This window comes from Geotrypetes seraphini, chromosome 14 (genome assembly GCF_902459505.1).
Source record: "Geotrypetes seraphini chromosome 14, aGeoSer1.1, whole genome shotgun sequence".
Lineage (NCBI taxonomy): Eukaryota > Metazoa > Chordata > Amphibia > Gymnophiona > Dermophiidae > Geotrypetes > Geotrypetes seraphini.
Genome location: NC_047097.1, coordinates 28004373 through 28030930, shown reverse-complemented (window position 1 = coordinate 28030930; position 26558 = coordinate 28004373). Strand labels below are relative to the sequence as shown.

At 38.2% G+C, this 26558-nt stretch overlaps 1 protein-coding gene across 6 annotated transcripts in view; it reads right to left on the bottom strand.

The window, feature by feature from the left end:
• The window catches only part of LOC117348587 (SUN domain-containing protein 3-like), a 97287-nt gene that overhangs the window by 40911 nt on the left and 29818 nt on the right, over positions 1-26558 (bottom strand). For all 6 annotated transcript variants that reach the window (XM_033920881.1, XM_033920886.1, XM_033920885.1 and 3 more), the window contains 5 exons: positions 20453-20511; positions 12446-12515; positions 7863-7915; positions 6195-6261; positions 1787-1958 (listed from right to left, as the gene is read on the bottom strand). In XM_033920881.1, the coding sequence (XP_033776772.1) occupies positions 1787-1958; positions 6195-6261; positions 7863-7915; positions 12446-12515; positions 20453-20511 (421 nt within the window). The remainder of the gene's footprint in view (positions 1-1786; positions 1959-6194; positions 6262-7862; positions 7916-12445; positions 12516-20452; positions 20512-26558) is intronic.

Here is a 26558-nt window from a genome sequence, read left to right as displayed (position 1 = left end):
CAAATACATCGTAAATAAAAATTGTTACTTAAAAAATTAAAAGACGAACTGGGGTAACAAACACATGGAACAGTAGGAAAGGAGGGAAAAGAAAAAATACAATAAAAAAATAAAAAAAAAACAAGATGAGTTAATCAGGTTGGGTTAGAACATAAGGATAATGTGAGAAAAGGATTTACAATCTTGAAAATCTAAGAGAAATTCCCCATAAGTATTAGTGAGCATAAGTAATAGTTCCAGATCTTTACCCTATAATGCTTATGAGAAAAGATATGAGAAAAGATGTTGATGTTTTTTAAATTTACATCCTCTAACCGGTGGAGAAACAAAATTCAAGTGTGAGCTTCACTTATGTCTATTGGTTGAGAAAGAAAAAAGGTCAGTTATATATTTAGGGGCTAAACCAAATAGTATCTTAAAGCAAAAACATCCAAACTTAAACTTTACACGCACCTCCATCAGCAACCAGTGCAGAAGTCGGTAGGAAGGTGTTACATGATCAAATTTCTTTAACCCAAAAATTAGCCTGACTGCCGCATTTTGCATCAATTGTAATCGCTGCATATTCTTCTGGGAAATTGCTAAATAGGCAATATTACAGTAATCAAGTTGACTTAGTATAAGGGATTGTACCAAAATTCTAAATGATGAAACATCAAAGTATGCTCTAATGGACCAAAGCTTCCAGAGAGTAAAAAAAACCCTTTCTAACCAAAGAGTCCACCAGAGAGGGCTCTAAAACTTCTTTACAGACTGACTATTCACCAAGAGTTAAAGACCTCAAAGCAAATTAGTGAAGCACTAATCAAGGACAATACAAATTTAAGAAGGAAAGTGGAAGCATTAGAGAACTTCTCCCAAAATAACAATCTTAGACTGATTAATTTCTCTAGGGCTTCAATGGTAGCACCTAGAGAAATGTTGAAACGCTATATGTTAGAAGTGTTGGAGGTTCCTGAGGAATCAGTACCCCACTCACACAGGTTTATTATCTTCCAAATAAGGCACAAGACCGACAACAACAAGAATTGGAACATGATCAATATATCTAATCTGTTGGAACTATCTGATAAAGAATTGGTGACCCCTGCAACCTTACTTCTAACAGTAGCTCTCGCACCAGATAAAAACTGGTTGCTGAGCCTTTTCTTTAAGAATAAGCAAAAATAATTCTTAGGTCTCAGAATACAGATGTTCCCAGATTTGGCTAAAGATACACAGAGAAGGAGACGTGAATTCTTGTTAATGAAACCTAGTTTTGCAGCTCTCGGGGTGACTTTTTTCTTACGCCACCCATGCAAATGTGTAATACATTATCGACAGCAAAAATGTCTTCTTTGAGCCCTTCCAACTGTCAACATTCCTGTCAACGTCACACTTAGAGAAAGATGAGATCTGAGTGCAATGTTAAAGGAATAGGATGCCCTAGTCTCAACCAACTAGCTTGTTGCTTTATGTAGTTTTCTGTAATTACTCACTTTATTATCCACATTGGATCCTGTTTGAGGACTTGAGTTGAAATTTAAGCTTACATTTGATTTCTTCTAGTATGTAATCTTCATTTTTATTTTCTTCTTTGCTTCAATTTCCTTTCTGTACAAGTTATGCTTGATTCATAATGAAAATTAATATATATATATATATATATTTTTTTTTTTATAAACCCCAGAACCCATTGTTAACCTGGGGATTGTCTGTATGCTCCAATAGAGGAACTGAGGAGTATGCTGTAGAATGCAGTAGGAAGATGGGTAGAAGACAAGAAGAACAAGCTACACATTTTTACCTGTTTGGAAATCATTTCAGCAGCCTGAGCATTCTGCATTTTAATTTCAATAGTCTGAATGACAAAGTCCTTGATATTATTTTCTACAGTTGCAATGTCTTCCTTCAATTTCACCAGTTGTTGTAGCAGGAGTTGGATTTCACCGAGAAGAAATGTCAATTCTTCGGAGTTCCTTGCCAGAAGTAAAAGTAAAATGAGAAGAGATGCAAGAAGAAAATACTTTGGACTCCTTTTACTAAAGAGTTCCAAGATTTATTCCTATAGCATTTCCTAGCAAATAATACACAATAAGGGGATAATTTGATAGTTGGGCATCTCATTGGTGTATATTCTATAAAGGGATGTATAGTATCCATCAGATTTTGTACTGGTTCCTAAAAGTTAGGTGTGCAATTTTGGGTGCAGATCACACATCTGTACACAATTTAATTGGCTAATTAGGTGAGATCAATCAATTATTGGCATAAACAAATACTAATTGACAATCAGTAGTTATATATAGATCTGTCCTACATCCCTGTATACACCTATCTTTTCTCGTGTGCAACCCCAATGGGAGTGCGGCCAAGTGATAGGCAGGGGTAGGTTAGGACATTTCCAGGAATTAGGTACAGAGTAAGACAATACTGTAATTTCTGTGCCTGCCATTAGTCGGGTGTGAGCATTTTTATACCAGTCTTTGTCAAATGTCAATGCTTGCGCCCAAAGCTAGGTGTGAAAATGCATGCTAAGCTTGTATTCTATAAAGGCAGTTGCCTGTGGAATGACTTTTATTGAATATTAGCTTAGCGCAGATCAACCCAGTGCCTAACTTTGGCTATATAGAATGTCTCCTCCTAGACACCTACTTTTCTTTACAGAAACCATGTGTATATGTGTGTATGTACTTACAGTAGGTGCAAACACTTATGCCAGCTTTAGAACTAGTGTATAGTAAATACATGTGCCTATGTTTCAGAGATACATATGTAACATAGTAACATAGTAGATGACATCAGATAAAGACCCGAATGGTCCATCCAGTCTGCCTAACCTGATTCAATATAAATTTTTTAAATTTTTTCTTCTTAGCTATTTCTGAGCAAGAATCCAAAGCTCTACTGGTACTGTGCTTGGGATCCAACTGCTGAAATCTCCGTCAAAACCTACTGCAGCCCATCTACACCCTCCCAGCCATTGAAGCCCTCTCCAGCCCATCCTCCCAGCCATTGAAGCCCTCTCCAGCCCATCCTCCCCCAGCCATATACAGACACAGACTGTGCAAGTCTGCCCAGTACTGGCCTTAGTTCAACATTTAATATTATTTTCTGATTCTAGATTAGCTCATGCTAATTGTTAGCACTTTATAATGTGGCAACGCCCATTGATGAATTCTCTCCTAAATCAATCAAAAAGCAAATAAACTAATAATTATCTTTCAGCACTGTCGTTACATGTGTCATTTTGTACCCACCTATGAGCTGCCCAGACTCTGTCCATGTGAAGACTCACCTGCAAAGTGCATGCTATCAGACATATCCATTTAGTTATAGAATATTATAGAAGCGCATATCTGGCATGTTTGTGCATATATTAAGATTCCAACCATTGATGTTGTAGCTAGCACATAAATATTACGCCTCTGCTTCATAGAATTACCTCCTAAGTGCAAAGACTGTGTGATAACTGATGGTGGTGTGCCCAGCATGTCATCTGTAGTTATCTCACTGAAACTTACTTTACCACTCATTAAGACTGTTCACAATTAGCATGGGTGAACTTAATGCCTCATCTTTAATGTACAGCGCTGCATGTGTCTGATAGCACTATAGATACTAAGGGCTCCTTTTACTAAGGTGCGCTAGCGTTTTTAGCGCGCACTAACCCCTGTGCTACACGAAAAATACTAATGCAAGCTCTATGGAGGCATTAGCATATAGCGCGCGGGGCATTCAACAAGGTCCCACATGAACAACTACTTCGAAAAATTGCAAGCCATGGAATCGAGGGTGATATACTCACATGGATTAAAAACTGGTTGGCGGATAGGAAACAGAGAGTGGGGGTAAATGGACAATACTCGGATTGGAAAAGGGTCATGAGTGGAGTGCCGCAGGGTTCGGTGCTTGCACTCGTGCTCTTCAACATATTTTTTTTTTTTTTTTTTTTTTAATTCTTTATTCATTTTTACACTTTCAATAAGTGAAAACAGTAAAGAATACATTTTATACGTAAAACAACACTTAATATCCTTACATGACTTATAAAGAGTTATAACCCTCCTTCCTACCCCACATTATCCATCAAATTATAATAATAATAATAATTTATTTCTTATATACCGCTATACCGTGAAGTTCGAAGCAAAGTTATCATAGTTTATGATAAGTGCTCTATATCAAATATATCTTATCCACATATTAAACATTTATAAACCTTAAGAAACTGTTACATAATCCTTAAATTGGTACGACGAGCGAGGTGATTAAATTTGCGAATGATACAAAGTTATTCAGCGTAATGAAGACACAGAAGGATTGCAAAGACCTGCAATGTGACATAAACACACTCAAGGAATGGGCTGTGACATGGCAAATGAGGTTTAACGTGGATAAGTGTAAGGTGATGCATGTCAGCAACAAAAATCTTATACACTAATACAGGATGTCCGGTGCAGTACTCGGAGAGACCCCCCAGGAAAGAGACTTGGGAGTGCTGGTAGACAAGTCAATGAAACCATCCGCGCAATGCATGGCGACAGCAAAAAGGGTGAACAGAATGCTAGGAATTATTAGGAAGGGGATCACAAACAGATCGGAGAAGGTTATCATGCCACTGTACCGGGCCATGGTACGCCCCCCCACCTGGAATACTGTGTCCAGCACTGGTCGCTGTACATGAAGGGTCCAGAGAAGAGCAACTAAAATGGTTAAGGGGTTGGAGGAGCTGCCGTACACTGAGAGATTAGAGATTAGAGAAACTGGGCTTCTTCTCCCTTGAAAAGAGGAGACTGAGAGGGGACATGATCGAAACATTCAAGATAATGAAGGGAATAGACTTAGTAGATAAAGACAGGTTGGCCACCCTCTCCAAGGTAGAGAGAATGAGAGGGCACTCTCTAAAGCTGAAAGGGGACGTAAGGAAGTTCTTCTTCACCCAGAGAGTGGTATAAATATGGAATGCTCTTCCAGAGGCTGTTATAGGGGAAAACACCCTCCAGGGATTCAAGACAAAGTTAGACAAGTTTCTGCTGAACCAGAACATACCCAGGTAAGGGTAGATTCAATTAGGGCACTGGTCTTTGATCTAAGGGTCACCGTGGGAGCGGACTGCTGGGCACAATGTACCATTGGTCTGACCCAGCAGCGGCAATTCTTATGTGGTTTGAACCCACAACACCAGTGTGCTCTGAGGCTGTAGTTTTAACCACTGCGCCAAACTCTCCATGTGCTATTTTTGCTATTAGTGCTTGGCCATTAAAACAAATTAGTGCATGAGTCATTGTTGTTGTTAGGTGCCATCAACTTGTGCTTGAGTACTAGCGACTTGATGAATTGCAGATCTAGAAAGAAATCTATTTTGTACTAGGCTGGAAAGGTCCTCCAGTGTCATACCCATTGTTGTTTTCAACATATCCAGCCATCTAATTGCAGGTCGCCCTCTTCGCCTGGTGTCTTTGATCTTCCCAAACATGATGTCCTTCTCCAGTGATCTCTCTCTTCTGTTGGTGTGATCAAAATAAGACAGTCATAATGTCATCACTTGGGCTTCGAGTGACATAGCCGGTTTGATTTCATCCATAATCGATTAGTTAGTTCTTCTGGCGTCACGTCATGCCTAAAATCCTTCTCTAGCACCAAAGCTCAAATGAATCAATCTTTGTCTTGTTTCTGTAGTGTCCAGCTTTCACATCCTTAACTGACCACTGAGAAAATGAATGTGTGGACAAGTCTGCTCTTCGTTTGGAGTGTTATCTCCTTGCCTTTGAATACTTTGTTGAGAGCCTTCATTGAAGAGCAACCAAGTGCTAATCTGCAGAGTATTTCCTCCCTGCTAGCTGCTTCATTGTTTACAAAAGAGCCCAGGAGATTGAAATCTATTATAACTTCTATTCTATCGCCTTCAAGCTCAAAATCTTAATCATTTTCTGTGTTCATGATCTTCGTTTTGTTTATGTTCAGTTCTAATCCATGTTACGACTTTCAGTGTGTGGGTTGTATGCCCCATAATACACCATTTTTTGCTGCTCACGAAAGCTTATTACAGCTTTGTTAAAAAGGCCCCATAGTGAGGAGAAAGCAAGGGAAACTGAGATAGCAAACATGAGAAGAAGAGAACAGACACACCGGAAATAGTCAGTCACTGCATATGAAAAAGAAGGCAAAGTTTGAGTGATAAAACCGAAAAGAGAAAAAAGATTTTGCCTTACTTTTCAGTCTCAAGCTCTCTTTGAAAATTAAATGGCATCATTAAGTTTGATGACATAATCCAATACCCTGTAGGAGACAAAAATGAGAGAAATCTAACATAATGCAAGGGTGCTCCTGCAAAACAGGATAATACAGTTTCAGATGCAGTTGGTGAGGCTTTCAGTTGCATGATATGAAGTTACTGTAGTTTAAAGAAAGTTTAATTAAAGATAAGAGATAATTATTGTAATTTCTTTCCTATTTATCCTCACAATTCAAGTATGTCTCTATACCCTAACTAACATTTTAATACACGTTTGTAATTAAGTATGTTTACTATTTACAAAATTTACTTTATATTGTCACTAATATTTAATTTGTATGTATTAAGGTATCAATCTGTATGTATTAAGGCTTTGTACATCGCTTAGTGATTTAAAATAGGCGATTCATTAAGAATAATTAAACTTGAACTTGAACTTGGACAGAATAATTGGACTATGATTCAGGATAATTTGAGTGAAAACCTGAAAACATTATTCTATTGAAGGGGAAGTCAAAAAATGTATCTAAGAAATAAAACAACAACTTGATTCAGACTCTTGATATTGGCAAATCCTAATCAAAGTTTGAGCAGAATTCACTCTAAATCAAGAAGCAGATTCAATGGGGATTCCTGAAAATTGCTGAATCTTTGACAAATCTACAATGGGATTGGACCACATTTTCTCCAGATTTGCTTTGGAAAATAGCTAATTTTTCCTGAGTTTCTGAAACAAATAAACAAAAATATTCATAGAACTCAAAAGAGGCTATAATTCATCTGGTCTGAATATGACTTTCAGGTGGAGATGCTCAAAGGTTTGCTGTGGAAGGAAGGCAGACATAGCCTGCAAATACCAAATACAGATTCACTTCTTCACAGATGACATCCAACCTGAGACACCCAGATCACAAAACTAAACTGCCTTTCAGAAATCAAAAACTGGATGTCTTGTCAACAAATTATAACTAAACGCCTCCAAAATGGAACTCCTTTGGATCCACAAAGAACACTGCAACCGCACCCATCCCTCACTGCACTTGGACTCGACTACCATAACTATGACAAATAGTAACCTGTAAACTGTATATTATATACTGTGTATTGGTATTAGACCCCTAGTATGAATTGAGTTATATCGTTAACCTGTACTGTAATTATGGTATAACTGCTTGCCCTGTATCGGTAGCATGGAATATTGCTAATCCTTGGGTTCTGGCCAAGTACTGGACCATTGGTCTGACCCAGTAAGGCTATTCTTATGTTCTTAACTGTATATTATGTATGTTTAACCTATAACCCGTTCTGAGCCCTTTGGGGAAAACGGGATAGAAAATTAATGAATTAAATAAATAAATTAAAAATATATACATATTTATTTATTTATATATATGACGGGGTGCTGAAAGGTTCTCAGCCCAACCGACGAACTTCCTAAATTCTGAGTGTTATTTGCCACTGTAGCTGAAAACAGTGTAATCTTATTTTGTTAATTGTTACAAAATTCTCTGTTTTGACATTGTTTGAGATCATTGATTGAACCATATCCACATCATTCTCTTCTTGGTTGGGCTGAGACCTTTTCAGCATCCTCTTGTGTGTGTGTATATATAAAAATGACATTCACTTTGAATGTTACACTCACCAAAAAGAAGCAGCATTAGGACTACTGAGGTTCCAATCATGACCTTTATCAGTCTGTAAGAGAACAGGGAGATTGAAAATTCAAAGTGTCAAAGGCAGTAGCCCTAGAGTTTTGTCTGAACAATCCATATTAAACTCATTAAAAAAAAATAAATCTTAAAACATACTATTGAATGCATGCATCTCATTATCTATAGATATAAAATCGGAGGTATGTATGTATGTGCCGCGATCACGCAAAAACGGCTTGACCGATTTGAACGAAACTTGGTATGCAGATCCCTCACTACCTGAGGTGATATGTTCTGGGGGTCTCTTCACCCAAGAATTTATATGTTCTTGCTCCTGGAGGTGAAACTAAAAATGTTGTTTATAATCAAGTTTTGCGTTAGTTGTATTGTATTCATTTTGTCAAATATTTCACATTATAATTTGAATATTGTACTTTTTATAAAGCTGTAAAAAAATAATTTCATTCACCACTATAAAGTATCTTTATTTGAATCCATTTACAGTGTTATTGCTCTAATTAAATACACGTGCAACGCCGGGGCTTCAGCTAGTATATGAATAATGTTGTTTATGTAGATACTGTAATGCATTTTTGTTAAATTTTGGAAAATTAATAAAGATTTAAACAAAAAAAAATGTAGAATAAGTAGTTCTACTCCAGCTTTACTCAGATCACATGGGTGTTAGGGCTTTTCTAGAAAGCTCTCTGTATGTCATCATGGCTCAAACTACCCTCCTAATGACTTTTACTTTAGAGTCAGATCATAACTTAGTATTGTGTTTATATTTCCATTGTATACATGAACAGTTTCTGGGCTCATTTGTATATATTTTTTCTTATTTTGTCTTCAGTGAATCAAAAGCACTAGAAAGACTTCCTGGCCTTATGACCAAGGGTCTTGGCGTTTCTTATGAAATTTCTTGCATATTACTTATATTTTCTTTGAGCCTTAATAACTGTTGGATTTTCTTACTGTATGAGAAGGTATTCAGACACTGGCATTTGGCCCTTTTTTTAGGATGAGAATGTTGTTTGACTGTCTTGCATCCATTTCTTATGGTTTTTGCCATGATGCTTGTGGTTTGACAGAAGGATTTGTTTTCTTCTAATTTGATAGAATATTTTTTATTCTCTTTTTTGCATATTACAGATTTCCTCTTTTCAAGTGTGATATGCTTGATAATAATTCGAGCAATTCTTTTTTTTTTTTTTTAAACCCCAGTATGGCTGGTTATTTTAGAAAATTCTTAATGACTCTACACTGTGTTCTGATATCCCTGAGATAAAAACTAATCTACTACAAACTGAATCTTTTTTTTCTTTATAAGTAATATCAAGCCTGTATTATAGGTATTAAAAATATTGAGGCCACAGAATCATATGAGCTACATGTGTAAGGGGATAATAAATTCTTATCAGTAGCAGCTTCAGAAACATATTCAATCTTCGCTAGTTGTAATGTGATAGTGGAAGTATTACTGCAAATAATCTGTTCTAAGATTAAGTGGGAAGTGATTCTTTTTTTTAATTAATTTCTTTATTCAGTTTTGCATATTACAACAAGTGTATCAGAAAAATTCATATAATCTTATAAATACACACTTGATTTTCTTCATGAACACTTTAAAATTAAAATTGATTTAATATGTGTATCTTCACTTGATGTAAGAGATAAAAATGAATAAAGAGTTATTAAAAAAATATATAAATAAATATTATGTAATACATTTAATAAATATGACAAATGTAAATAAAATAGAAAAAACCCCAATCCCTCCCTACCTATTTCAGAAAATCTAACCTAATACATCAAAATGTATTAATTAATTCATACATATTATGAGATAATTAAAATAATACCCACCCCCATCCCCACTTAACAAATATCAAATACAAGTGGGAAGTGATTCAATGTGAGAGTATAAAAACCTTGTGCTGAGTGATGCATTTTGAACTTCTTTATCCAACCTTCCTTGGAGGTTCCAGAAGTCAAGACAAGTAGTTAGGCTCTGAAGAAAGGGTCTTGAGAGCCACGTGTTTTAAGGACAAGAATAAAAAGTGGCACCAGTAATAAGTCGCATCAACAGCAACCTGTTCCTACTGAAGGACAAATATTGAATATTACTGAGATATTGGAGAAGTCAGACCAAGAAGTGGTAACATCTGCAACATTAGTAGCTACTTTAGCTCTTTCTATAGATAAATCTTGGTTATTGAGACTATTCTTTAATAATAAACAGAAGGAATTTCTTGATTGTAAAATTCTAATGTTCCTTGATGTTTCAAGGGAAACTCAAAAATGTAGACATGATTTTCTTCTTTTGAAACTGGGGATCACCTCGTTGGGGGGCTACCTTTTATCTAAGACATCCTTGTAAGTGCATTGTCCATTATCATTCCATTAAATATGTATTCTTTGAGCCTCAACATTTGATTAATTTTCTGGCTATGTCCCCTCTGGACAAGGAGAAAATTCAACTTGAGCTCTAAAGAAAATAGTAACTCTCAACCCGATCTAAAGGCACAATTTTACTTCTTTTGGTTGTTTTCTTGTTTTTTCTCGCAAATTAATTCTTGGATCTAAAGAGGACTTGAGCTAATTTCACCATAATAGTTTTTCTTGTAAACTACTTAATTTGTTAAGTATGGATTTATATGATTGTAATATGTTTGGTTAAATTTGCTTTCCGTATAAGTTTTACTTGATATTACAATGAAATCAATAAAATACTTAAATATATAAAAAAAATGGCAACTGTTTTTAGTGTCTATCTCTGAACAAGTCCCAGGAGATGGATTGAAGAACCTAAGGTTTGGGGAGTGATGCAAGGAGTCCACTAGGGAGATAAGGAATGGATAGGGGAGTCAATGAGGAGATGGTTATTAGAAGTATGGGTATGAAACCAGATTATTACAGGGTCCCCAAGGAGAAGAAAAACCTTTCCATTCTGTGTGCAAGAGAATTCAGAAATCTATAGACTGCGCTTTCAACTATCTGAGCAGAAGTCTGTTTTTGCTGTTGTGCTGGTTTTGAAGAAACTGTTTTTTGAGACTGTGTTTTACCTTCCATTCTTGATACAAGAATGAAGAAGTAACATAGTAAATGATGGCAGATAAAGACCTGAACGGTCTATCCAGTCTGCCCATTAGTTATACCCATTAAAATACATGGTTAAATTAACTTGTCTCTTGCTCCTAAGTCTTCTTCCCCGCAACCTCAAATTATGCCCTCTAGTTTTACCATTTTTTCTTCTCTGGAAAACATTTGGTTCTATATTAATACCTTTCAAGTATTTAAACATCTGTATCATATCTCCCCTGTCCCTCCTCTCCTCCAGAGTATACATCTTTAGATCTTCCAGCCTCTTCTCATACTTTTTTTGGTTGAAACCCGTTACCATTTTCGTTGCCTTCCTCTGGACTGCTTCTTTTTATATCCTTCACCAGATACGGCCTCCAAAACTGAATACAATACTCCAAGTGCAGCCTCACCAATGACCTATACAGGGACATCAACACCTCCCTTCTTCTGCTGGTTATTCCTTGAAAGCTCCCCTCCCCCTCCTGCCCAACTTATCATGGTCCCTGGGGATAGGGGAGTAGAGTGCCAGCACCTGCCCTTCACAGTAGATGAGGGTTGCATTTGAATGAAATTTGATAGACAATTTAGGAAAGTGAGGCAACACTTATGTGGACAGAAAGATATACAAACCGGAGGATTTTCAAAGGCCTGTTTCCATGGAGGAAACCAAGTTAATTAGGTTAAAAAGAAATCCTATCTCACATCTGTTAGCATTCTTACATTGCTCTCAATGTTTTCTCAGAATTGCTGGGGACATTGTTCTATTTTGCCCCATCATGAAGAATGATTTCTTCTTCTCTTAACCTTATTTGACAAAGAGGGGCACGTCCAAAGTTGGAGGCAGAGAAACGACCATTTTCAAAACTGGCAATACCACAAGATGTCCAAGTTTAGGGTTTTTTTGGGGGGTCCACTAGGATGTCCAACCATTGTTTGCCATTTTTGACCACAAAAATGTCCGTGACCACTAAGGGATAGTGGTAGGGGGGGGGGGAGGCGGTGTCATAACTTAATCTTTCCAGTGGTCATCTGGCCAGTTAGGGTATCTTTTTGGCACATAGACACTTTTAAAGCAGGTCTAACTCATAACATCTAAGTTCCATCCAGGATGTCATCAGAAAGGTTTGATTATTACCACAAGATGTCCAAGTCTATGCATATCCAAAGCACACCTAGAACATGCCTCCAACATGCCTCCATTTAGTTTTGGATGCACAGAGGATGTCTCGCAAGATGTCTTGAAAGACGGTGTTGAAAATCAGCACTTGGATGACCTGGCGATTAGGATATCCAAGTGCTAATTTATGCCATATTTTGGACATCTTAGTGTTATGAACATGCCCCTAATAGTGTAATGTTACCCATGTTCCTTTTGTTCTATTCTGGAGAACTTACTGTACATGAAATGCCTTTTAATGGCAATTGTATTTTGCATATATTGGTAACATACTTTCACACTACCCAGAGGAAGAGTCCATCACAAACTTACTTCTTCATTATGGCCGTGATATGAGCTAAGATGTCCCTGATGCCAAATATGTGGAATGTTGACATGTGATCTAAAATAACAACACCAGAATAAATTTAAAGGTTAGCTTAAATTAAAATGAGAACTTCCTTGTAAAGAGGAGATAATTTTATCCTCAGATTGAATCACATTGAAACAACAGAAGTGCTACAGAATACAATAATGAAATATACTGCAGGTGTTTGCTTTGGAATAAGTCACAATGAATATAAGGCTTCTAAATATGCACTAGATTTATGCACTGCCACAATACTTGAACACACTAGTGCAGTGATAAAAGGTCACACACCTTGCACTATATCTTGCTACATCTCAGTATAATCCTTTCTGCTGCACCTCAGCAGTTCACATTACTATCACATCTCTTTAATACATATACCCATTACAGTTGCTCCAACTCGTATACATTTACATAAACACACACCTCTTTACCATGCCACAACTTTCATACACTCCCTGCTACTGTTTAAAGTCCTTCATACATACCTCTACAGCTGCTATTACTCTATAGCAGCTGTTCTCAACCCAATCTTTGGTATATATCTAACTAGTCAGGTTTTCAGAATATCCACATGAATATGAATGAGATAGATTTGCAAAGAATGGAGATAGAGCATGCAAATTGATCTCATGCATATTCATTGTGGATATCCTAGAAACCTGACTGGTTAGGTGTATCCGAAGCATTGGGTTGAGAACTCCTGCTCTATAGTTTCCATCTCTGCTACCATAGACCCTCCACACTAACCTACCAATGCCATACCAGCTCCTATAAATATCCCTTTGCCACAGCCACTACCCTACCTCTATTGCTCCAACTTCTCCAGATATCTGCAGTGTCTCTGTCTCACATCCTGCATATACCCTTTCCTTCCAGTAGCACTCCACAGATTTTCTACCACTGATGTTCCAGCTTTCACAAACCCTCAACAACTTCTGTATTTCTTTCTCTAGCTCTGCCAGCTCCACCGTCATCATACCTGTTATTCCACACATCTCTGCTACCACTAGTGCTATTCCATGTATCACCCCACTCCTTCAAAATCTAAAATGTGACGCCTCTCTGGTGAGAACTTTGATTTTCAACTTTCTTCTATTATTTTACCATCTATCTTTAAAATTTCCTTTTTTTTTTTTTTTTTTTTTTTACAAGGTAGCATGTTTAAGCAGCTCTTGATACTCACAAGCGAAGAATTAAAAAAATAAAAAATGTTATAAAAAAATATTAATATAGAACAATAGAAAAGTAGGGGATAGGGTGGAACTTGAGCCAGTGATGTGAATAGGAGCCAGTGAACATTTTGTTCACAAAAGAACCTGTCTTCATTGTTGTGTATATCTTCATGTGCGGTCTCTTTTGAGTTTCAATGGATGCTTCATATATCGAGGGAAGTATGGCTGCGCTGTCATGTCTGATCTGAATGTCTTAATCGGATTTGATCACTGAGAAACACTCTTCATTCAATTATCGGTGCCCTTTCTCCCTTTCCCCTTGCCTTGGGTTGAGCTTGTTCGTGTCATTTCTCTCTAAATGCATGAACAAATTCTCTTCCCTCATTCCCAGGACTCAGTCTGAGAACTGTATGACAGGTCTTGCCTATTTTAAAGGGGAGGGAGGGTAGATAAGTGTGGATTTCAGTAACCTTAATTTAAGATGTTAAGCTTTATACAACGGACATGACGCTCCAAACACAGGAACGGGTGAATACCTGCATGACACGCTGCAAAGGATGGACTTTGGCAGGGGTAGTAGAAAATGGATGTGTACATAGAAGTTGTGGAAATAACTGGCATTCATATAGTTCTCAATAACGGTAGCCTCCTTGATGCTCCTGGAAGTCCTGTGATTTTGTTCTGCAACAGTAGATGATGCTACCTAGCTTAGGTAACGAGATTGAGATGATCTCCGGTAGTGCTACTTCAGCCAAAAAAGGGCCTATTAAATTTGAGTGCTAATGTTTTGGGCCGGGGATCCTAGTTTATAGGGAACCAAAAGAGGAGAATGGCTTCTCTGAATAAAAAAAATATTATTGCAGGAGCCCCTATTTAGGCTTGTCTTTCATTATTTAACGTTTACTTATATAAGATGGAAGAATATGGAAACTGAAATGTTTCCTGGACTTTGTCTGTCATTGATATGTAGAATATTGTTAACACAAGAGTTATATTTAATGCCGTTATGTAAGCGGCTTGTCTCTCTTTTCTTCAACAATTGCCTATAAGGATAGCAGGAGTGGAGATTGGGGATTTATGTTTGGAATCATCTGCATAAAACTATAGATTTGAGTTTCTAGCCACTTAGAGTAATTGCACAGAGGGAAATGGATATCATCCTTTATGAGTATAGTATAAGTTAATGAATATAAGAATGAATAAAGTATTATTAATTTAAGATATATGTTTTAAAAGGCAATTGTAAAATGGATATTATATAATTCAGTTTAATTTTATCTGTACAAGTCATATAGGAATTATAATTATTTTTAGATCTCTTTTAATTCCTGTGAACAATCTTAATTATAGTATAAATCCAGGAATTATATAAAATCTATATAAAATCTTCCCTTCGCTAAAGCTGTGTCACCTCAAAAGATTCCTAGACAAAACCTTCACCTTCCAAGCAGCCAAGCTGAACCCATGGCTAGCCCAAATGATATTGGAGGCCCCCACTTACCTTGGCTTTAGAAAACTACTCAAAACTCACCTATTCAGCAAACAAGACCCCTAACCATCCCCTTCCGGTAATCACCTGGCCTTTGCCCGGCTCAGCTCCTCCTTGATCACTTCTTTCCCCCCTCTCTTCTACCCTCCTCCTTCTTCATCTGCCAAACTCGGCTAATTATGTTGTAAACCTGATAAATTGTTGTAAATCTGCATGTCAATGCGGATCCTAACCTAATTGATGTGAACCGCCTAGAACTCGTTGGGTTTGGCGGTATATAAGAATAAAATTATTATTATTATTATATTTGGGAAGTCTATTTTCATATTTATGTGGTAATTTTACTTATTTTTGTTTTATGTAAGTGGAATTCTTCATAATCTCTTAAAAGTATGAGTTCAATAGTTATATTAATACTTTTATAAATGATTCATAAATTAATTTGGATAGCTTAGTATAGTTCAGTAAGAATATTTTTCAATTTATCCTGTTTGGGGTTCTTCATAACCTGATTCCATATGTGTGTTTCCAAGTTTTCATCATTACTCAAGGGGGGGTTGGGAAGGGATGGATACAATGATTAGGGATGGGAGGGTAGGGAAAGAAGGGGTTGAAGAAGAAAAATTTATTTTTTTTAAGTTTATAAACTGTATAATGGTGTATAATCATATTAAATTACATAAATTTAATTATTATTGTTGGATTACATATCTAGAAATAGATGGAGATTAAAGTATTTTCATTGAATGTCAATGGCCTTGACCATCAAATAAAAAAGAAAAAAATGTTAGCTTTCTTAAAGCAACAAAATGTTGATTTGTATTATATTCAGGAGACACACCTATCAATGGTGGCTTTAAGAAAACTGGAAGAGGGTTGGATACGTCAGAATTTTTTTGCCCCTGCAGCTGGCAAAAATGCTGGGGTTGCCATATTAATAAATGAAAAATGCACAGCTAATTTTCAGCTGATTGATTTGGATCCTATGGGTAGGTGGGTACATGTGAGGATGAGCATGGGAAATGATACCCTGGAACTGTTTAATGTGTATGCCCCAAATACAAATCAAATGGAATTTTTTTATAAATTACAACAACTATTGCTCCCACTGGCTGCTTCTAATTTAATAGTGGCTGGAGATTTCAATGCTGTAATGGATCCATTATTGGATTTAAAAAAACAAGTAAAATTATGAAGTCATTAGGGTTAGATAATTTGGCACAATCTTGTAATTTAATAGATATATGGCGTATACTTCATTTTGATGATCGGGAATTTTCTTTTTGTTCACAAGTTCATAAATCTTTTTCAAGAATAGATTATATTTTTGTCTCAAATCAAATAGTACAGCATGTGACAAAAGCCGCCATAGATCCTATCATTTTATCTGATCATGGTGGTGTATGGATTGAATTTCATTTTAATGAGCAAGATTATAGCAAGTCTATATGGAGATTTGATAATACATTGATTGCGGATTCAAATTTCCTTGAAGAATTTAAATTAGAAATGACTGAATTTTTTCAACTTAATACTTCAGAAGATATTAACATAGAAACATTATGGGATGCATTTAAGGCTACCATGAGAGGTAATATTATTTCATATTCGGCGTATATTAGAAAACAACTTAAAAAACAATTTTATAATTTGGAAAAAGAAATTAAACATTTGGAAACTAAATTAGTTGATAAGTGGGAGCAAAGTACCCTACAGACTTTATTAAAAGCAAAAGGTAAATATAATGAGATATCTTCAAAATTTGTAAGGAAATATTTGTTTTCCCAACAAACTCTATATTATGGAAGCTCAAATAAGGCGGGAAGATTATTGGCAAATTATCTTAAAGCAAAGAAAAGAAGAACAAAAATTATTGCAATAAAGGATGAGAATGGAGAGACGCATACAAAAATTGGAAATATTTTAAGTCAATTTCTAAATTTTTATAAAGACCTATATTCTTCTGAGCCTTGTGGAGATAGGAAAAAAGATGGTTTAGAATTTTTGAATCTAATTATTGGACTGAAGGTTTCTGAACATATAAAAAGAAGTTTGGAAGAGCCTATATCACTAAAAGAATTAGAAACAGTGTTGAAGTCTCTTAGAGTTGGATCCGCTCCAAGTGGTGATGGTTTCACAGTAGAGTTTTATAAATCATTTCAAATTGCCCTATTACCTCATTTATTAAATTTATATCAGTTCCAACTAATTAAGTGTTGCATTACAGGTACTATGGCAGAATCATTAACAATTGTTTTGCCAAAGCCAAATAAGGATCCCACTTTGGTTTCAAACTACAGGCCTATCTCGCTAATCAATGTTGATGGAAAACTTTTAGCTAAGACATTGCCTTTACGCTTAGCTAAGGCTCTCCCTTTTATTATTGATATGCACCAAACAGGATTTGTTGCTAAGAGACATTCCTCTAATAATACCAGACTGGCTTTTCATATGTTAAATTTAACAAAATACATAAAAGATCCAGCTTTCTCTGTTTCTTTGTACGCGGAGAAAGCCTTTGATAGGGTTGAGTGGACTTTCATGTATCAAGCATTAAATTGGTTTGGTATAGGTTCAGGATTTATACAAATGATTCAGACGTTGTATAGCTCCCCTGCTGCAAGATTATATATTAATAATAATTTATCAGAGCGTTTTAATTTGCAGAGGGAATAAATTTATGTATTTAAGATGACAATAGAAAGAAATTCAAGTGATGTGTAAAAGTTTAAAATGATGTAATATTGTGTACTTGATGTAAGATGAAAAAATGAATAAAGAATTTGAAAAAAAAAAAAAAAGTAGTAAACCTCAGCGCGGTATATTTAGTAGTGCATAAATGGCCTATTTCTCTACATGTGGAAATTTGAGCACTCGTCCAATGCCCATGCACAATTTAATTGAATAACAGGTTAATTAGAACCAAAACCTGGGGTGCTAATAATCAATTGTTAGCATTGGATTGGGCTGGTTGAGCATTTTGTCACCTGCTTTGTGCTGCCACCTCTCCTGGATGTGCCACGTGGCACATGGTGCAAGGACACTCCTGAGAAACAAAATGTGCACAATCCTGGCAAGAATTCACAGTAGGAGAGCCCAAGTATTCCATCCTAACAAGTTTTGAGGCAAAAATTGCAGTTTTGGAAGTGCAGAGAGCTTTTGAAAAAAAAAGATTGCTAAAAATCCAAGATGGCCACCATCATGAAATTCGTACCAAAATCGTGATAATTTTCACAAATAGCAAGTTGCAAAAATGGAGATTTTAAGATTTTTCAGATGAGAGAACACAGGGGGACATGCAGAAACCTTCAAAAATGCTAAATGCATACCTCCTTGATCCACCTTACAGGCTGTGACAGCCTTACTCACTGTGACCTGTGCTGTAAATATGCTGCAGCTTTCCTCAGCCCTCATAAAGTAGCTGGAATCAGAAAATCATTGCCTCATGCTGGGAATGGCTCTTTAACACTGACCTTTGGGCTGCCAGTCAGACACAGTGTCTGACCATATCTCTTCCCCTGCAAACTGGCGGACACGTTCAGGGAAGGGCAGAGGCAAGAAAAACTTAGCTGGCACCCTGAAAGACGCTGCTGAGTCTACTAGGTATGTCAATCAGCCTGCATTCAAATCTTTGTTTGGCAGTAGGAGAGAAAAGGCAGTGATGGCCCCCTAGCTCCTAATGTAGGCAAGCTAACAGGTACCCACTGTTGGGATCGGCCTGTCAGCTACAGACCAAAGTCTGTGTATTCTAAATGCAGGCAGAGCTTAAGAATCGCTCCGAGCACAAAGAAATCCAGGAAAGGAGACAAAAACACTGAGTAAAATAAGAAAAACGGGAGAGCAGAACAGAAACACTCCTTCAGGCATGTGTGCAGAAGGGAAAAACTACAGGTGGTGCAAGAGCTCCCTATGAAGTAGAGGAGAGTCATAGAAAAAATCTGGAGTGGATTTCTTCTGTGGCCATTGGGAGATAACCCACATGTATAGAATGTCTCACCAATTGCACTGGAACATCACATACTAATCTAATCTAATCTTTGGTTTACATACCGGGTCATCTCCCAGTGGAGCTCGACTCAGTTCACATATAATTAAGACTAGAGTACATAGCAGAAAACATAGGAGAAGGAAGAGCTAATTAAAAACTAAAGTACATAAGAAAAGCATAAGAAAAATAACTATAATATTATCATTTCATTACACCCAAATCCCATTCCTCTTTCATGAAGAAAAGTTTTCACTTTAATATGGACCCAAAGTCTGGCCACTTGGTGTTGAATTCAACAAGCCTAAGACTCCCTCCCCCAAAGAGCTCTACCGCATATTCTAATAAAGAAGACCCAGGAATAGAACCTCAGTCTAGGAATCATACCCATGTTTTCCATGTCAGTGCACTGTACTTACAACATGAACAGATTAAGAAGGCAAGGAATCAGGCACAATTCTCTAACCAGCATCTGTGACATGGGTACTGGTTAGAAAATCGGGGTAGTTAGGCAAGGTTAAGTATCTGTCCGTTAGGGAAGATGCATTTCTGTATAGGACACCGGTGTGTGATTCTCAGCCACTTCTCAGGTGGCTGCTGAGACCGGCGTCCTATTCAGAATGTCCCCCTAAGCACGATTCTATATAAGGTGCGTACACCCTATAGAATTGAGCTAAGCAATATTCTATCAGCACCAATTTTTTGGGTGCTATATATAGAATTGGGGGGTAAGTGCTTAATGTCCTTTAGTAAATAGACCCCATACTCTGCAAGAAAAAGAATGAACCTCAAGTTATTATTATCCAGAAATAAATGATCAACCCTTATAGATGAAAAAAAATAAAAAAATAGAAATTTAATTCCCTGTTTCAATTTGAATTTTAAAAATGGGTTTGATATTGAAACTGATTCCTTTCCACATAGAAAAACACACACCCCATTCACACACCCCTCGATCAAAGAAGTAAAACGGAAAAAACTATACGATGGCCTCCTGGTCACTCAAGCAGCTAAACTAGATAACCAAATCTCCAGTCTACTGATAACGATGCCAGACTACAAGATGTTCAGAAAAGAAATAAACACTATACTCTTCAAGAAATTCTTGAAACAGTCCTAACATCAAACTTACCGTCCTTCCTCCTTTCCTTTTCCCGCCACACAGAAACTACATGACCTACTCTTTATCTCTCTAGAAATGACAAACGATATTCCATTGTAACCACCATTTTTAACTCTTTTGTAATCCGCCTTGAACTGCAAGGTAATGGCGGAATAGAAATCTCTAATATAATGTAATGTAATAGATGTCATGTCTTACTTGAGATCAATTGTCCTTGATCTGTAGTTGTAATAGGCCTTTGCTTTCTTCCAGATTTCCTACAAACAGAAAAAAGGGTCATGAATAAAATTCCATAAATATTATAAATAAAAATTCTAAATTTCAGAACTGTTATTGAGAAAGACATGGGGGAAACCTCTGCTTGCCCTGGATTGGTAGCATGGAATGTTGCTACTGTTTGGGTTTTGGCCAGGTACTAGTGGCCTGGATTGGCCACCGTGAGAATGGGCTACTGGGCTTGATGGTCTGACCCATTAAGGCTATTCTTATATTCTTATGTCCCTTTTACTAAGCTGCGGTACAAAGTGACCTTAGGGCACCCTTATGCAGATCTTTCCTGCACGCTAAGGTCATTTTTACTGCTCGCAACCTTGGGGTGATCTTTGACTCCTCTCTCTCCTTCTCTGTTCAGATCCAACAGACCGCCAAATCCTGTCACTTTCTACTCTATAATATTACCAAAATCCATCCTCTTCTCTCTGAACACATGACCAAAACCCTTGTCCATGCTCTCGTCACCTCGCGCTTAGACTACTGCAATGTACTTCTCTCGGGCCTCCCGCATGCCCACCTCTCGCCTCTTCAATCCGTTCAAAATGCTGCTGTGCGACTCATATTCTGTGAGAGCCGCTATTCTCAAATTACCCCTCTCCTCAAGTCACTTCATTGGCTCCCCGTCCATCTCCGAATACAGTTTAAACTGCTCTTGCTGACTTACAAGTGCGTTCACTCTGAAGTCCCCCCCCTATCTTTCTTCACTTATCTCCCCCTATCCTCCTTCCCGTGATCTACGTTCGTCAGGCAAGCCCCTCTTATCTGTACCCTTCTCTTCCACTGCCAACTCCAGACTCCGTCCCTTCTTTCTTGTGGCACCATATGCCTGGAACAGGCTACCTGAATCAATACATCGTGCTCCATCCCTGGTAGCGTTCAAATCCAAGCTAAAAGCCCATTTAAAAAATCTGTTTTCAACTCCTAACTCCCACTCACTGCTGTCAGATACCTAGACCCACTGTATCATTTCCTCTACCATAATCTCCCCAACCCCGAAATGTCATGTTTAAATTAGATTGTAAACTCTTCTGAGCAGCGACTGTCTATTGTATGGGAAAATGTAAAGCCTTTCAGCGCTTTAGAAATAATTAAAGTAATAGTTTTACTACAGCAGTAATATGGTCAATTTTTTTTATTCTAGGGCTTAACAATACAGAAACAGCGTGACCAAACTACTGATAGGTAAGTTGTATGTATTTAACTTCTATAATTCTGACACAGTGCAAGACTGCTTTTGTATTAGAAAGCACTATTCACTTTAAGCTGAGCAGGAGTCCTCCAGTTCAGGGCACGTCCTAGTCCTAGTCCTAGTCAGTTCAGGGCACGTTTTCAATAGTGAGAGACAGGCAAGCTCTGCAGGACTCCAGGGAACCTGCCTGTCCCTAGTGATAGAAGACACTATATTGAAAGAGAGCCCTCCGTTGGCAGCAATGCACTTGGAGGTAACAGTGTTAGAAAGGCAAGGAAAAGGAGTCAAGTGGCTTCTAGGTTTCAGGATAGGCTAATCTCCTCCTAGTTTTCCCTTATGACCTGTTTCTCTGAGTGATATCCACAGGCACTATAGGTCCATGGAGGCCATTGGTTAAAATTGGGACTGGATTAACCTGTCCTGAAATTGGGGGGTCACTTGGTAACCCTACTTCCAGAAAATAGTAAGGAAAAAAAAGTGAATCCCCCAAACTAGAGGACAATGAAGTAGTACCATACCTTCTTCCAGAGCTGCTTGAAATACTGCTACTGCTGCTGCTGCTGATGGCTTTTATCCTATCGCTCCTGCGAGGCATCATCTTTTTATGTGGTTTAAGGCAATAATACAAATAAAAAATAGCCCCAAGAAACCAGCACAAAGCAAAGCAACTGTAAACCACCAGAGATTGGAAAAATGCCAGTGTCTAAGAATTCTCGCTTACCGGCACCCTACTGTGATGTAATCGTAGTAAAGGGGCGTGTCTTCAAGTTCATTCTATGCAATAGGCCTAGCTCCCTCTAAACCAACATCTCAAAGCACAAAAGCACAGAAGAGGTTTTTAGTGCCAGCCAGTGCGCTGAATGCTCTGCGCTTCTCCAACAGTTTCAATAATTCCTATGAGTGTCGGAGCAGCGCAGAACATTCAGCGTGCCGATCGGTGCTAAAAACCTCTTCTGCGCTTTTGTAAATATACACAAAACATGCAAATGTAAGCAAAGCATTTCATTAATATGCAAATACCATATTGCAGTTTTCAGTGAACCGCAAGTCATGTTATAGCTGGAAAAATAATCTCAGCAAAAAACTAATGAGCACTCCAACCTCCCCTCAATCAAAAGTACCACTCCCATAAAAACTGCATTCCTGATTCCCCTGGGCCTCAAATTACAAGCCCCTGGTGGTCCAGGGGATCCCAGAGCAAGCATATTATCAGACAATCCTGCCTTCACTGGTTCCTTCCTCCATAATTGCACCAGCAACCCCTAGCAACCCCTAGTAATCTCACAGTACTACTGCTTGGGGGTCAAGTTTTCTCATATGGATCTATGACTCCTAGTAGTATTACTACAAGACTACCTCTAGGGGGAGCTGGTGCCACTTTGCAGGAAGCCATCAGAGGGGACAAAAGTGAATGATTTTCCATAGAGAATGTAGATGGAAGTTATTCAAATGAGCTAAATAGAAACATGATGGAAGATAAAGGCCAAATGGCCCACCTAGTCTGCCCATCTGCAGTAACCATTATCTCTTCCTCTCTCTAAGAGATCCCAAATGCCTATCCCAGGTTTTTCTTCAATTCAGACACAGTTTGTGTCTCCACCACCTCTTCCGGGAGACTGTTCCACGCATCTACCACCCTCTCTGTAAAAAAGTATTTCCTTAGATTACTCCAGAGCCTATCACCTCTTAACTTCATCCTATGCCCTCTCATTCCAGAGCTTCCAGTGTCACCCCTGTGACTTGAAAGGTATTTAAACGTCTCTATCATATCATGTAGGTATTTAAGTGTCTCTATCATATCTCCCCTCTCCCGCCTTTCCTACAAAATATATAGATTGAGACCTTTAAGTCTGTCCCCATATGTCTTATGATGAAGACCACGCACCATTTTAGTAGCCTTCCTCTGGACCGACTCCAGCCTTTTTATATCTTTTTGAAGGTGTGGCCTCCAGAATTGTACACAATATTCTAAATGAGGTCTCACCATCAATACCTCCTTTTTCCTACTGGCCATACCTAGCATCCTTCTAGCTTTCGCTGTCATACTTTCAACCTGTTAGGCCACCTTAAGATCATCACATACAATCACACCCAAGTCCCACTCTTCTGTCATGCAAATAAGTTCTTCACCCCCTAAACTGTACTGTTTCCTCGGGTTTTTGCATTTCTTAGCATTAAAATTTAGCTACCAAATTCAGACCATTCTTCGCCAGGTGTTTCTTCATGTTACTCACATCATCTGGAGTGTCTGCTCTATTGCAGATTCTGGTATCATCCGCAAAGAGGCAAATCTTACCTGACAGCCCTTCAGCAATATCATTTATAAAAAATGTTAAAAAGGACAGGCATAATAACAGAACCTTGAAGCACAACACTGGTAACATCCCTTTCCTCAGAGCGCTCTCCATTGATCACCACCCTTTGTTGCCTACCAGTCAACCAGTTCTTGACCCAGCCCGTCACTTTGAGGCTCATCCCGAGGTCACTCAGTTTAATTATTAGACGCCTGTATGGAACACTGTCATAGGCTTTGCTAAAATCTAAGTACACCACATCTAGCACACTCCTTCTATTCAATTCTCTGGCCACCCAGCGTCACCCCTGTGCCCTTAAAGGAAATGCCGCAGCGCTCAAAGTAGGGATAAAGATATGGACAAGACTTTGAGGGGTGAAACACTTGTCCCTAAAGATAGGCCCAGAGCACTGCAGCACCAAGAGCATCCTTTAAATGCTGGTTCTAAAACTGTCAAAACTCCTAAGACCTGTTCAGATTTTCAAAGGCAATTGACGTTAGGGAAAGACAAGGAACTACCTGTCCCAGCATGTCCCAAGGTGGAAAGTATAAAAACCAGGGCTGGAACTGCTAAGACAACCAGCTCAGGTGGGAAAGACTGTAATCAGCTGAGAAAAAAACCTGAATGTTGCTGGCAGGGTAGCTCAGCTGGTGTGAGTTCTAATCAGAAGAAAGTGGGAGAAAAGAGAGTGGCTGCTTGGGTGCAGAAGAAGCCCCCCACCATCTCCCAGAGCAAGACTGATGGATATAGAGAGGAGTTTACTCCGGTTCAAGGCTGGAAAGCAGCAAGCTGCCCACACTCAAGATTCCCAGGTACAAGCTTCTAATGCTGAATTTGCTAATGACTTTGAAATGGAGCAAGATTCTATGGAGGGGGAAGTAAATGCCTGGGAAATGGAGTCTGTAGGATGGGGGGATGGGCTAATGAAGACCGTATGGCGTTCAGTTAGGAAATCTTATGCAGTAAATGTGTTTGCTGATAACCAAGAGAGAAAGATTGGGGTTTAAAACCAATGTTCCCTTGTTTATTGAATTACCAAGCAGGACTATTCAGGACCTTGCCAGAACCCAGAGACTAATAAGATATTGCCTTTGGCATGATTTGGTTGTTTCACATTCTGCTGGAAGAAGTATGTCAAGGCACTGTTATTTTGAATTGTGGGTTTGTTTGTTTTTTGCCTTGTCTAAAAACCTTTTTTAGGCTGCCAGTTTATTTTGTGTATTTCTGTGGTTGGGGAACATGAAGATTTGGTTCTATTTATGGGAGGTAAAATCCCAAGGCTTGGGGAAGTTATATTCCTATTTTTCCCCAAGCACTGGCCATTAAGTACTGGGTGATGAACTTGTGCCGCAAACAACTTGTATTTTTGTTCTTTCATTTGACTTACCTGGTTTGCATTGTTTGACCAAACTGGAAGCAGTAGAAGGGAGAGTGAAGCTTGAACTGAGTATGATAGTTTTATTTGTTTGCACCATGGATGGAACTACTGAGAAATTATTCAGATTATTGAACTGAGTTAAAAAAAAAATAAAATAAATAACCCGTTTGTGTTTCACTGCATTCCCTGCTCCACACTCCAAGCCTCACCAAACTGCTCAGCTGAGGTCTGTGTGACCTGGGCATGGTCCCTTGCTATGGCCAGTGCTGCCTCGTCCGGTCAAACCAGTCAAAGAAATTCATCAGATTTGTTTTATAAGACCTATCTCTGGTGAATCCATGTTGCCTCCGGTCCTGTAATCCACCGGATTCCAGAAACTTCACCATTCTCTATTTTAGAAGTGTTTCCATTAAATTGCTTACCACAGAAGTCAGATTTACCAGCCTGTAATCCCTACTTCCACTTTTGTGGAGAGAGACCATATCTGCCCTTCTCCAGTCTTCCGATACCACTCCCGACTCTAGAGAAGCATTGAAAAGGTCAGTCGGTGAAGCCACCAGAACTTCCCTAAGTTCCTTCAGCACCCTCGGATATACAGCATCCAGCCCCATCACTTTACCTACCTGTAATTTAGCTAGCTCCTCACGAACACAACCCTCTGAAAAATTATCAGGGTCTACCACTCCTCCATCCCTATTCATGTTTGTCTTCTGCGGTCCCATTCCCAATGCTTCAGCCATAAACACAGAACAGAAATATTTATTAAGCAATTTTGCCTTTTCACTATCAGCTTCTACATATTCCTCCTCTTCACCTTTGAGTCTCACAATGCCACTTTTGCGCTTCTTCCCATCACATATATATGTAAAAATGTCTTTTAGTTAAGTGTTTCTCAATTCAGTCCTGGCGTACCCCCTTCCCAGTTAGGTTTTCAAGATATCCACAATGAATATGCATGAAAGATAGTGTATGCAAATCAAGTTTATGCAAATTCAATGTGGATATCCTGAAAACCTGACTGGCAAGAGGGTACTCCAGTCCAGGACTGAGTTGAGAAACGCTGATTTAATGAATTCACAATTACTCTCCCCACTTTTATCAAGCTGCACTACAGGTTTCTAGCACAGGCCGTTAAGGTAAGTGCTCTGATACTCATAGGAATTCTGTGAG